We start from the raw sequence: 14952 nt of genomic DNA, 5'->3' as shown, positions 1-14952 counted from the left end.
TTCAATTACGAAATGGATAATGGTACGGCAGCCGTATCCTGATTGCAATAGATATTGGTATGGCTGTGAATTCTGCAAGCACTAACCCTTATTTACTGCCTCAAACATATCAATGACCACAAGAAAATGGTGACTGAGCTATAAGAACCATGTAATAATACATCAGTTTTCGACGAAAAACACGTTTTCAGGTTTCAACGAGCTGAAAAAGGCAATACTACTATAGCCTAGACGTCTACAAAGAATCAAACTTCCAGAAATTGTATGGCTATCTGTAGGTCACGTAGGTTAGGTTACTAGGGTAAAAAACCGCATGGTACAGGGGTGGACCATGTACGATCAATGTGTACAACCCCAAGAAAAGTACATTATATCGCGTAATGACACCGGAGTAGAGGTCTTTAGCTCCGTTTCTCACCAACAACAAGTCGCGTCTGATGCCCATCTCCGATGTCAGGACGCGTTATATTGTACTTTTTTGGGGGTTGTACACATTGATCGTACATGGTCCACCCCTGTACCATGCGGTTTTTTAACCTAGTACCTCTTAACCTTGAGTGTGTTAATCTTCCTCTAGTAGGTAGTTTGTTTTTCTTTAAGGGGAGTACTACCTCCCCCCAATCAGGTAACACGTTCTACTAGGTTAGGTTAGGTTAGTAGTATGTTAACCTACTATAGGGTAAAAAACCGCATGGTACAGTGGTGGACCATGTACGATCAATGTGTACAACCCCAAGAAAAGTACATTATAAAGCGTCCTGACACCGGAGTAGAGGTCTTTAGCTCCATTCCTCACCAACAACAAGTCGCGTCTGATGCCCATCTCCGATATCAGGACACGTTATAATGTACTTTTTTTGGGGTTGTACACATTGATCGTACATGGTCCACCCCTGTACCATGCGGTTTTTTTACCCTACCTATGACGCATGCGTAATTTACAGCCGTACCAATACTACAGTAGTACTAGGATCTATCGCGATCAGTAGCTAGGTACTACTATAGGCTATATGGCTGTCGTGCCAAGATCCTGTGCCTTTCAATGGGCAATTAGTACCTATATAGTAGTAGTAGTACTTTCAACAAATATAGGCTACTTGGTACCTAGCCTAGTAGTAGGCTCCTGGAAAGTTTCCTTGATAGGTAGCTAGTACTACCTACATAGCCTAGCTACATTTGACAAAATGATACCCTACTAGCCTACCTAGACCAAATGATAGGGCAGGTATAGAGGTAGGTAGGTAGGTTAGTAGGTTTAATTTTCCCAGCGAGCTCCCGTCACAGCTTAGACTGGTGTAATCAAGGGATGGGGCCGTACCTAATAGGTACTAGCTATTAGACTAGAATAGTATTACCTACGAACAGGTAGGTAGGTAGTTCAGGCCAGCGAAGTTTGGATTAGCCATGCAAATTGCCCAAAAGATCAAGTATACTTACAGCCTGTCTCATTCTGGATATCCCTAATATCTTGCTCCTGCAGCATCAAACTACTTTTGTTTCCCATTTTGATGACACAGTTATACTACGTGCTGCGCAACTGACTTTGCTACGAATACGGGGAAACGGATACGGGTGAACTTTCTCAACCCCGTGATTACAAGACCTTGAATAACTTATTCCCCAACACACACCAGGATTTCCAATGAGATTATGAGAGAAGGTTCGAACTTCGAAGAAGTGAAGCACGATTCGGAACAAGGATTCGAACTATAAGTAATATTTTTAAATGAATTAATTTGTATTTATTTTTTCAACATTCTACAAAAAATGGTGCATTAGAAATGTCTTTACCATAATTCTGAGTGCCAAATATAACTTTCATATGTCAATGTACATAATTTAATAAATGAAACACCAGGTGTTATGTCATCCGAACCCCACAGAATCTTTTTTTTTTTTTTTTTTTTTGCTGTGGCGTAATAAGTCCTTTTACTATATCAGCTGATAATGACGTCATCTGAGGCGTCAACTAACTTCAGCCGTCTATCCCGGTTGTTTTGCTTCAGCTTTAATCACGATTTTCCTCAACAATTTGGAGGCAAATTAAGGAGAGTATCATGAGATGCAAGGACCTCGATGAGATGTCTATTTATTTTGCTCATATTTCTTTATATTTACTTTTCCGTTTAATTTTATTCTTTGGCATGATTCAAAAGTTCTATTGTTTTTATAACACCTCTGCCTATCGCGATGGTTCATTTTCGATTATGAATATGGATATTCCATTGAAGTATAAATACCGCTGACGTGTGATGCTGGGGTCACACATTCACGTATCACGACGGCGTATGCCCACGTATGTGGATCGTGGGCATCATCGCGGTGAAATGACCTTGAATAGCTGGTAAACAGGACACGGGCTAACGGACGTAAAGCCAGCACCGTAAATTGCGCCGCAAATATACGCGCAAAGAAAGCAAGGTCGGACGTCTACCTGAAACTAACGCCGATATTGTAATGTTCTATGTATACGTCTACTTCACGTCAAGACCACGCCCACCGTTGTGGTGCCGTAGGGTACAAAAGGGCGGGCCTATGAACAAAGCTTGCCGTTCCGTAAACAATCATTGTAACAGCTCGTCTCTTCGTTGTTTTCCTACAAATTAATCTATTTTAGTTTTATGGTAACTTTTTGATAGTAGCCATCTGTAATATATATATATGTAATTAATATAACATCACAAATAAATGAACATAGGATAAGTACTATATGAGACTAGCACTAGAATTTTCTTGCTTCGATTTTACCATTCAGACATACACTTAGACTTATAAAACATTCTTGGAAATAAATAGGAATTCTACCTATTCAAGATAATATTTTTTAGATGTATATAAGAATTCCTCTTATATATTTACATTATTGTAAGACTGCTATTCAGAAGAAATAAATATCTTCAACGTCTTGGCTATCCTCCGTCAAGGGAACGTTCTGTCCCTCGTCAATGAGGGTAGCTTCATGGAGAGTTTCCGTGTCGCTGTCATCAGTCAGAATCTCATCCAACTCCGACTCCTGTAGGTGGAAGTTGACATTTTCCCTGTCCTGAATGTCTGCAGGAGTGGTTGTAGGAGTGGCTGTAGGAGTCTTCCGGGCCGAAAGAAGGTCCTGCAAGATGTGACGTTGATGGTCCCTTCCTTGGTCGTTTTAGGAGGTTCGGCATCTTGAAGGGCGCTGTGGAGAGCTTGAAGGAAACTGCTGGTCTTGGGAGACGGAAACAACAGCTGACCTGAGGGCGCCGACCTGACCTTTTATACCACGCTACAGCGTTGCCATGTCGTACAGGGTTGTAAATGTGTGAATCGGTTTCGCCGTAGGCTACAGCGCAATTAGGAGGCCCGCATGCTTTGCCGCGGAAAGAAAACAACGACGGCGAACGATGCTGGTGACCCTAGCGCTTACCCCGCAGCAGTCACCGTGGCTCCCACGTGCAATGCCTGGAGCAACGTCAGGTGACATTTGGTGTGACCACCCACGACTTGTTTTGAACATTTCAAAACTGGAGTGGGCTACGGCGACCTAGTGGGCGGAGCTTAGCGCCCGGACGACCCGTCACCGTGCGTCTATGATTTTACGTATGTTTTACGTTACATTTACGGTTTACTGACGTAAGCTGTTGCCAACTACCAATTTCCGCTCATGCGTGGGCGTGCGTGCGTTGATACGTGAATGTGTGACCTCAGCATAATGTTCTATGTACGTCACCTTCACGTCGTGACCACGCCCACTGTTGTGGGGCTGTAGGGTACAAAATGGCCGGCCTGTAAACAGAGCAGACTGTAAAGTGATGGCACATGTATGAGAGAATGTAAAAATATTGCATTATGAAAATCCAGGTTGTAAATTCACTTTGGTAGAATTCTGCATGTACTGTAAAATATTGTATATTTTCAACAAATAATAAAAATTTAAGTCAGAGATTATAATATACATACCATTGGCAGTCCCAACATCTTGGGCTTCTTCTGACGGACAATGTGTGGCTTGAGGAAGTAGAATATGTTCAATATCCACTTCTCCCTGTCCGTCAGTCGTCCTCCGTGTCGATGTCATCACTCTGTATCTCATCCAACTCCGACTCCTGTAGGTGGAAGATGACATTTCCTCGACCTGAGCGTCTGTAGGAGTCTTCTCCGGGCCGAAAGAAGGTCCTGCAAGATGTGATGTTGGTGGTCCCTTCCTTAGTCGTTTTAGGAGGTTTGGTATCTTGAAGGGCGTTGTGGAGAGTACTTGGAGCAAACTGCTGGTCTCGGGAGACGGAAACAACAGCTGACCTGAGGGTTGTTGTTGTTGTATTGAGCGCCGACCTGACCTTTAATACCACGCGAATCAGTTTCCCCGTAGGCTACAGCGTAATTAGGAGGCCCTAGTCCTTCGCGGCGGAAAGAAAATAACAATGGCGAACAATGCAGGTGACCCTAGCGCTTACCCTGCAGTAGTCACCATGGGTTCCACGTGCAATGCCTGGAGCTACATCAGGTGACATTTGGCGTGACCACCCATGACTTGTTTTGAACATTTCAAAACTGGAGCGGGCTACGGCGCCCTAGTGGGCGAAGCTTAGAGCCTGGACAACCCATCACCGTACGCCTACGATTTTATGTATGTTTTACGTTACATTTACGGTTTACTGACGTAAGCTGTTGCCAACTACCAATTTCTGCTCATGCGTGGGCGTGCGTGCGTTGATACGTGAATGTGTGACCTTAGCATGACTTTCCTTGGTGGACAGCCTTCCAGACATTAACCAGCGATATAGTGAACAAGTTATGCCACTGCCATCGATATGATGAAGGCCACTTACCTGGAAGTCACCCTGTCCAAGTCTGGACATCACATCTAATCTTCACAAAAACTTGGTGTGGCAAAACCATACCTTATAACTAGTAACTTGATAGCTTTGCAGAACCCTGAAAGATAACTCGATAAGATGTGGAATGGTTGCTTATTTTATAGTCACAGGCAGGCCAGAGTTGAAGAATTTATTTTGGTGAAAATCTGGAGGAACTGGCTCTAATTTATAATGCCTTTAGAAACTGCCCATGTGAGCATAAAAAATGTAAAATATGTACCTTCAGAAAATCTCCACAAATTACTTTCAAAAAAGGATTGAAGGTAAGCATTTCACGGCCCATCCGCCGATATATACATCATGTAAAAATGCACTCTGCACGAAGATATATATATATTTTCAGCTGCGAAGAAACACAATCGCAATGGGGGCTCTGACCCCTTTTGTATGTGCGTGTGTGACGGACACTAATGCTGGGGTCACACATTCACGTATCACGACAGCGTATGCCCACGTATGTGGATTATGGGCATCATCGTGGTGAAATGACCTTGAACAGCTGGTAAACAGGATACGGGCTAACGGACGTAAAGTCAGCACCGTAAATTGCGCTGCGAATGTATACACGCAAAGAAAGCAAGGTCGGACGTCTACCTGGAACTTACACCAATAGTGTAATATTCGGTGTACGTCAACTTCACGTCGTGACCACGCCCACCGTTTTGGGGTTGTAGGGTACAATATGGTCGGCCTGTAAACAGAGCAGACTGTAAAGGGAAGGAGCATGTATGAGAGAATGTAAAAATATTGCATTCTGAAAATCCCGGTTTAATTCACTTTGGTAGAACTCTGCATGTACTGTAAAATATTGTATATTTTCTACAAATAAAAAAAAATTAAGTCAGACATTATAATATACATACCATTAGCAGTCCCAACATCTTGGGCTTCTTCTGACGGACGATATGGGGCTTGAGGAAGTAGAATATGTTCAATATCCACTTCTCCCTGTCCGTCAGTCGTCTTCCGTGCCGCTGTCATCTCTTGTATCTCATCCAACTCTGACTCCTGTAGGTGGAAGATGACATTTCCTCGACCTGAGTGTCTGCAGGAGTGGCTGTAGGAGTCTTCTCCGGGCCAAAAGAAGGTCCTGCAAGATGGGACGTTGATGGTCCCTTCCTTGGTCGTTTTAGGAGGTTCAGCATCTTGAAGGGCATTGTGGAGAGTACTTGGAGCAAACTGCTGGTCTCGGGAGACGGAAACAACAGCTGACCTGAGGGTTGTTGTTGTTGTTGTATTAAGCCAACACTTCTTGTTGGCACGGGCCTTTCCTTTGTTCGGCCCATAGACCTGAGGCGCCGACCTGACCTTTTATACCACGGTACAGAGGCGGAAAGAAAACAACGACGGCGAACAATGCTGGTGACCCCAACACCTACCCCCACAACAGTCACTGTGGGTCCCACGTGCAATGCCTGGAGCTACGTCAGGTGACATTTGGTGTGACAGCCCACGACTTGTTTTGAACATTTCAAAACTGGAGTGGGCTACGGCGCCCTAGTGGGCGAAGCTTAGAGCCCGGACGACCCGTCACCGTACGCCTACGATTTTACGTATGTTTTACGTTACATTTACGGTTTACTGACGTAAGCTGTTGCAACATCTTACGTCAGAAAACTGTAAATGTTCCGTAACACAAACGTAAAATCGTGGACGTATGGTGACAGGTCGTCCAAGCGCTAAGCTCCGCCCTCTGGAATGCTGTAGCCCACTCCAGTTTTGAAATGTTCAAAACAAGTCATGGGTGGTCATGCCAAATGTCACCTGACGTAGCTCCAGGCATTGCACGTGGGACCCACAGTGACTGCAGCAGGGTAGCTGCTGGGGTCACCAGCATTGTTCGCCGCCGCTGTTTTCTTCCCGCCGCAAAGCACATGGGCCTCCTAATTACACTGTAGCCTATTGGGAAACCGATTTGCACATTTACAACCCTATACAATGTGGCATGGTATAAAAGGTCAGGTCGGTGCCCTCAGGTCAGCTGTTGTTTCCGTCTCCGAGACCAGCAGTCTCCTCCAAGTACTCTCCACAACTCCCTTCAAGACGCCGAATCTCACAAAACAACATCCGTCAGCCTGTGTCCTGTTTACCACTGTTCAAGGTCATTTCACTGTGATGATGCCCATGATCCACATACGTGGGTATACGCCGTCGTGATACGTGAATGTGTGGCCCCAGCATAAGTTTCCACCCACACTGCTGCCTCATATACAGCCGTCTTTGTTCAATAAAGTCCTACGGGCTGCTCTAGGAGCAAGAGCCTGTGCTGGCATAAGGCCAGCTTAATCTCAAACAACAACAATAAAGTTAGTTAGAGCTTTCTCCTTTTCTGATTCCAGTCCTCACAACTGGTGACCTCCTGGATTAGGATGGTAGCAGCTCAAGCCACCTATCCCCAGAAAACCTTTAACGGACCCATACGGTGCTCAGTCTAGGTTCTCTGGTGCTCTTATCCATGGTCGACCACAACGCCATTAGTGGACTCAAAATGGTACGTCCTCTACAGGAGTGTTTTGGCATTTATCTCACAGTTTGACCCACCATTTACAAGACCTGTCAATGTAAGTGTGAGCTGGCAGACATAGAGAACTCGACTCAAAAGTGGGAGCTGTCCATCACTGTTCCCTCTGGTTCTTTGACGGCCCATCCCCGACCCGTGGCACGATCCATGCTCTCCCCAGGTGGTCCCCCGACACCCCAACCCGCGCCCCAATCGATGTCCTTGCACATCGCCACCGCGCCAGTGGAGCCCCACTTTATGAAACTGCTGCCCTTCTCCAGACAGAACGTCCCAGCCTAGCTACACCATACGGAGATCCAATTCTGGCTCCACGGGGTCACCAGGGAAGGAACCAAGGTGGACCTTATCGCTGCAGCTTTCCCAGAAGATGTGTTCAACCGCCTTGCCCCCTGGATAACCAGCCAACCCAGAGCGCTGCCCTACGAAGGCCTTAAAGGGGAACTTCTGGTTGCATTTGAGCTGTTCCATATGAAGTATTATTCCATTTAAGTACCCCTGGTGAATAAAGGTTTTTGAAAGGGGCATTTTCTTATTTTTTTACAACCAATTTTCTATTGTACCATGGGCTCAGCCATTTTGTGTGGCTCATCTGTTATGCATGACATTATGCTACGGTAAGCACAGACAGGCGGAACAAAAACTGAGGGCACAGGATCTTCAGATAACATCCTTTTTGGTTTGTATTTGTAAGTTGAAAATATATGATTGAAATGGTAAATAAAGAAGTAGTCATAATTAGGCATTCAGCCCTAAATTCTAAAACCGCATTAATTAAACTAGTTAAAAAGGACTAAGTGAAGGCCCTCATCAATTCATGGACACACACACGCATTTAGAAAACTGCCATTCACCCCATCACACCATGCGCATGGCAACTGACAAGACTATATTTCAATTCAAATGCATACAAGTGGAGGCACCATAGTATAGATAGCAGTACCGTTGTTTGTTCAGAGGGAAATTAAGTTCCCAAAACATATTACATAAATTTCATAGCCATACCTAATAACCTGCTCCTAATGTCAACTTTTAAATCTGTTGGCAAGAAATGGTCCAAAAAGACAACGGTTTGCGTCGTAGGTTGAAAGGTTTTGATGTTGATATCCTCCCTTCGAAGAGCCATCAGCCAGTGACTTGATTTCTCTCTGTTTGATGGAATCCTGTGGAATAATATGCCTTTAGGACACTTGCCAGAAGTATTGGCACAACCAAACGCCATACAAGTTGGCATAATTGACGCTATTTGAATGACAATTGACCTAAAACACCAGGACAATACTGAGGACGAACATAATACAATACGCGTGCTTCGCTGTGCTTGTTATTGAGGCGAACGCTACTCTACGTTATCAGTACTAATCCGCCAGATGGCAACAGTCGAATCCTGGATGAATGGCGCTCTCCACTGAAGTACCTTGGTGCTACTTTGAAATTAAATTGTAAAAAAATGGGATTATGTACAGATTTGAGCAATGGCTCATTTTTTAGCTTATTAAAAATTCGGTTTGACAAAATTTAATAGCTATTAAGCAGAAGTTCCCCACTAAGGGCACAACACTAGAACATATTCTGAAAATGTCTATTGCTACCAAATGCAGTGTACATTAGTGTTAGGTAGAAGGAAACAATAAACTAAATGTTAATTCAGTGTAGTACACAGGTGTCTGATACTTTTACACCCTGCCCCAAAGGGCCAGACTGGGGTCATCTCAGTGCACCCAGCCGCTGTTATTGATGATCTTTTCACATCACAAACTTTCTATACAAGTGTATGCAGAATCTGTGCAGTGTGTTGGGAACTTGGGGTATAGGTGATATGGCAGTTTTAGAATTATGCTACAATAAAAAAAAAGTGCTTATTGGTCAATTTTATTTAATTTTTCTCTATTTTCTTATTGTCTCTCCTTTTTACTTACAGAGGGCAAAGGAAAGGGGCTGGAGCTCCTGCAGCCCTCCCTATGTGCATGTCCCTGCTGGGTATAGATAATCGTTCAATAATGGCTATCCCTTGATCTTAGAGGAGGTACTGAAAACCATGCGAAGAGGGGTGGTCAGGCTTTGCCTTTTCACCCCGAATTGAGGAAGGTAATCTCCCTCTATTTGGGGGCTGTGTACTTCTTCTACAAAGCCTGTTTCCAGATATGTCTGAAGGACGTTCTGGTAAGCGGTTCTATTACCAGGATCCCTCTCGAATTGCTTCTTGAGCGAGTTCAGTTGTGCAAGAGCATTGCATATAGTGTTTGCTCTGACCCACAGAGTGGTAAAGCTCACATGATAGCCTTGTTCTGTCATTGAGATACATTGTTGCACCTTTTCCATGGCTTTATGTTCAGATGTAGTAAACTGTTTGTGTAGTGCGATACCAATCGCATCCAATTTCCACCATATGTCTATATCTTGTTCAGTTCCTACCAACCTACACACACATAGGGTTCAAACAGTAAGGTAAAACCCCATCATGAGCCACGAACAAGTTAACTCCTTCAATTTTGTCCATCCCAGTTATGAAAAAAATAAAATAATCAGCCCAATTAACAGATTGATATGATTCAAAACATCCTTTTTGCTGTTGTGTAGGCCATTTTGCACCCCTTTTCTTTTAAACGTTTCTGTACATTCTTCAGCCCATCATTGTGGATGGGGATATGAACATTGTCATTAAAGGGAACCTAACTTTTAGTTCTCTCCGACCTGGCATGCCCGCTCGCCTCAAATCAAACTCACAATACGGTTGTCGTAATCTACCTCACTCTTCCTGCAACGGCCTTTAGTTGATTACAGACTTCATTGGCTGGGTTCTTGGCGAGATCATTCCCAAGGTTTCACAACGGCAGTTTGGTTGCCTCAAGACTACTCTAAACAACATAATTCACTTGTCAATGTTCGGAAGCCGATCGGTTAGGTCAAATCCAGTTTGAGGGACAAGTTGCGAAATATACCTTCAAAACTGGGTTTTTACTGATTTGCCTAATGTTACTGGTTGTTTTGGCGTACCTTAGTGGACAGCTCCTGCTCTTTCACTAGGGACGAGTACTAAATTAGGTAAAACAGGATTTTACAAGATTTTATTACAAAAAATAAACATTTGAACCCTAACTTCACACACTATAACCTGAGACAACACCCCTGAAATTTACTACCTGACTTCACGAGGACCACGTGGCCCTTAAGAGATTCACAGATCAATTTAACTCAAAAACCTGGTTATCAAACAATTGATATTCATTGCGGGTCAGGGAATAGAACATTACTACTTATGGTACATTGCACAGCAAGAGGACACAACTCAAATCATGGAATGTATGATGGTGAAGGATTTAGCCGTGTACCAGGGAGAGAAAACTAGTTGCTGCTACCTCAATCGAGTTATGTGGCGGGAGTGCCTTCTGCATTTGGCGGGATCGCACAGCCAGTTAAGCTTTTGCCATTGCTATAGATTTATTCCCTGGGCCCGATAGGACATTGCTATACAATTAACAGGCTGAAACAACCCACAGACGAATCTCCCACGACCTGGACGAATATAGTTTTCAAACAGAAATGAGTATGATCGTATTAACAAAGAACCATCACTCATTTGCCACCAGCCAAATGTTCTAGAACTAACACAGCAGGAACGCAGTGGATTCCAGTCGAGGAAGATTGTGCACTCGTCTTTCTACGACATGGATCATCCTAACACTAATTTTCTGGTTGCCCAAGTGTTTTAACTGTTCTTAGAGTGAGAAGAAAATTTGCTAAAACGTTGTGTGAGGTGAAACTGACAAGCTTTGGAACATTAACAGGAAGACTGCTTGGCATCAGCATCGTCTATTAGAATGGACTGTAAAGTTCCTCCTCTTTCGTCTTTAGGCATGACTAACGGTTTCTTCAGCAAGGTAGCACACATACATAACAGATCAGTTGTGTTCAGAGGTGGAGGATTTCAGCTTGCGTCACCGAAAATGAGACATTTATTTTTGTTCTTTGGATTTTATATTACAGCCTTGATTTCTCACATTTGCAAATTCCCTTTACTACGTGACTTTCTACAAAATTTTGAGAGTTCGTTTGATCATGATGACATTACCTTTATGTGTTTATTGCATCATGTCCATCCATAGGAATTTTTAAATTCAAGATCATGTTTCCTTCTCTATATAAATCAGTCAGAGTTTATGACTAAGAATAGATTAGTTCAGCATCTTTATCAGACATGTTTGTAGTAGTTCTACTCTTCGCTCTAAGCCAACTTAAAATTATGCTAGGAATGTTTTTTTTTCATCAGTGGTTCTGGTAATGTACTCATGATGGGGTAATGTGTATCTCAAAACTTTCACAGTTATGCAAACATAATCCCGGTATGAGTGGACTCTTGTTTCATGTGGAGACTGTAAACTGACAGAATTTCTGAGCAGTTCAACCACGCTGATCAGTAACGCCTGGGCCAAGATTTTCTGTTTTCCGAAATAGCCATACAAGATGTAAATTATACCTTCTGGTTGACACTGTCTGTATTATAGTAATTGTTAAAAACTGATTAGCCTCCGGACCGTAAAAAAGTAGTATACCTTAGTTTAACCAGACCACTGAGCTGATTAACAGCTCTCCTAGAGCTGGCCCAAAGGATTAATATTCTTTTTACTTTTACATGGCTGGGAACTATTTGGTTAATTAGCAACGTGACCTATAGCTTATTGTGGGATCTGAACCACATTATATCGAGAAATGATTTTCTAATCAGAAATAAATTCTTCTGGCTCTGCATTGGCAACAGTGGGGAGCGAACTCGGAGTACCAGATTGATGGGCGGGTTATGCAAACCACTCGTCCAAGGAGGAACATCCCAGATCGTGAATGACTTGTGGCATAGAGGCTATGTCACAGCAGACGCTTCAGAACTTTGATTATGTGGTTAACACCTGACGTAAAGTAGCTGATAATCATTTGGGATGACCAAGTTGTACAGACGACACAGGTGCTTCAGTCAATTACGCAGACCAAGTTGAGAGAGAGGGAGATATTGGGTTACGACACTCTAGTTACCCGGTAATTTTATCTCTGCCTTATTATTATTTTTCTTGTCACTTAATTATAGGCAAGCTTTTTAAAGTATTTTATGTCAACATCAAATGCAGTCTCTGAAAACCACATACTCCAATAACGAGCCCACAGAACTTCTAAAGCCATCTACACGTAAGCTTTCAAGACAGTTTAGTTTATACTTAACGTTTTAGATCACTATCACACCGTGCAGACTCTGCTTAATGCTTTAACACGGTACATTTACACCTGTATCGTCATGTTCAATTAAGAAATAAAAGCCTACTAATAACGTCAGTAACAAAAATACAGAACTTAACGAGAAAGTAACAAATATTGGTGGTCATGGGGAATTAAAGGTCTGAGAAAGGCAGGACTAAGAAACATAAGATGAGAAAGATTATGAAATTACCTGGACACGTAGTTAATTATAAGTTATCCCAGGAGTGATCTCTAGATATATTACATACTTCATTTCCTTATGAGAAATGATTACGGACACTTCATTTGATTCGTTACATAGCAGAGCTTTGTGTTGTTATTAGCGATATTTTCTTGTGAGCAAAACCAGACACAAATGAGTTGGATTGTTGTATAGAGTTAATACAATAAGAAGGAAGAAGAAAATCTGCTGAGCAATTGTTTCCTTTAGAAAAAGGGTTTCATTCGCTGTTACCCGAAACACCCCTGGCGATTCTCTACTCTTCGTAGAAAATCAATGCAAGGAACAAAAATCTTAACCTGTCAACTATTAATCGCCCTTCAAGAGCAGAAAAGGTTGTGGGACAACGGGGTTTATATGTTGCAAGGGGCTTTACTCTCATACAGAATCGAACGTAAATGGACATGCATTTACTGCTCTCGCTGAAATCAAGTACATGCAATACTTAAAAGAAAAGTAACATTAAATGGCTTGCTTTTTTACTTCGTGGCAGAAAATAGTACAACAGGTGAAAAATATACAGGCTAAGAGGCGTAATTGTTACAGTGGGTTCGAGAGCTCACGCCATCCATACTGCACCTGTAGGTACAAAGGTAACAACTGAAATGAGTCCAGCAGCTGGAGACGAGGGTATTATTTGATATAAAAGGTTTTAAATAAAAATAAGTCAGAATATCTTACATTCTCGCAGAGCAACGGCATTCCTAGGAAATGGGCGAGCGAGGCTTTTCAGTAAATTTTGTTAAATATAGTAAGAGGCCATTCTACTGATATAAGAAAACACTTCGTATAAAGGTATATAAGCCTTAAATTCAAAGACGAAACTATTCTCTAGAAAGTCCCACTGAAGCAGAATAGTGGGAACAGATTTGAAGGTTAGCAAATAAAATTCCGATTTTCTTTAACCTAATTTATTACCTTAATGATACAGTACGTAATTTAATCTTATCCCTAGCTCATGAAACCTATCCTCATATCTAACTTAGCCTAACTTAAGATTACTTAATATTACCCCGATCACCTAAGAATCTAAAGTTATTTCCTTAATCTAAAAAATTGCAACGACCATTTAAGAATTCTTATGCAATACTATTGGCCTAATCCTTTTACTTTTCCCCCCATAGATCGGAAACTCTTCCAATGTTCGAAAGATAAGTCTGCCTTATCACGTCCACTTGGATGGATGGATGGATGATATTGAGGGCTAAAGCCCAGGCATTGAGGCAAAGAAGGCCATTCAGTGCCGTAATGAAGGTTAAATAAGTTGAATTATGGTAAATGAATTAGTGAAAGAAATTATTCATAAAATTAAATGTGACTAATAAATAAAATAAAAATATGAAGTTTAATGAATGGTGTAATAAATGTCCACTTGGGATTGTCCAGTAAAGATTGAGAACTTAGTTTCGAATTCGGTAAATCCCTTCACCGTTAGTCCAATTCACACTTTCTGCGCTTCTCTCTCCTCAAATACCATACTACCCTTTGTAAAACTTGATCCCGTTACTATATCCAAGAGAGTTCGATTCTGGGGCATTCCCTTGAGGAGTGAGAGATGTGTATTTCTGGTGATAGACGTTCGAATAACTACTGGTTCCATGCAACATACAAACAAACAAACAAACAAAAATTGCTTAACAAAAACTTTCAGGACTGATTCAATAACGCGAATAAATGGAAATGGAAAAACCCCTGCGTGACGGTCATACAATCATCGTCTGCTATATCCTGAGTACCTACCCATTAAAACAAAGGGAGAGTAACGAAGGAATATATTTTTACCTACTTTGGATGAGCAGATGAAGTCGCAATATTTCACTGGACCTTCTAGAACCATCCGTCCCCTTAAAGTATAACTTACGAAGGAACATGGTTATATGTAGACTGATGGAACCAAGTGGGGCTATATGTAGACTGATGGAACCAAGTGGGGCTATATGTAGACTGATGGAACCAAGTGGGGCTATATGTAGACTGATGGAACCAAGTGGGGCTATATGTAGACTGATGGAACCAAGTGGGGCTATATGTAGACTGATGGAACCAAGTGGGGCTATATGTAGACTGATGGAACCAAGTGGGGCTATATGTAGACTGATGGAACCAAGTGGGGCTAT

At 42.4% G+C, this 14952-nt stretch overlaps 1 protein-coding gene across 1 annotated transcript in view; it reads right to left on the bottom strand.

Annotated features, from left to right (window-relative positions):
* LOC135198603 (calcineurin B homologous protein 1-like) overlaps nucleotides 1–1648 on the bottom strand; it is a 58219-nt gene extending 56571 nt beyond the window's left edge. Inside the window, exon 1 of the mRNA XM_064226334.1 lies at nucleotides 1438–1648. Within this exon, the coding sequence (XP_064082404.1) occupies nucleotides 1438–1504 (67 nt within the window). The 5' untranslated portion in view covers nucleotides 1505–1648. The remainder of the gene's footprint in view (nucleotides 1–1437) is intronic.
* Nucleotides 1649–14952: the final 13304 nt, after the last annotated feature.

The sequence above is a fragment of the Macrobrachium nipponense genome, chromosome 22 (assembly GCF_015104395.2).
Source record: "Macrobrachium nipponense isolate FS-2020 chromosome 22, ASM1510439v2, whole genome shotgun sequence".
NCBI lineage: Eukaryota > Metazoa > Arthropoda > Malacostraca > Decapoda > Palaemonidae > Macrobrachium > Macrobrachium nipponense.
The sequence above is the reverse complement of the archived record's forward strand: the minus strand, read 5'-3'. Positions and strand labels throughout refer to the sequence as shown.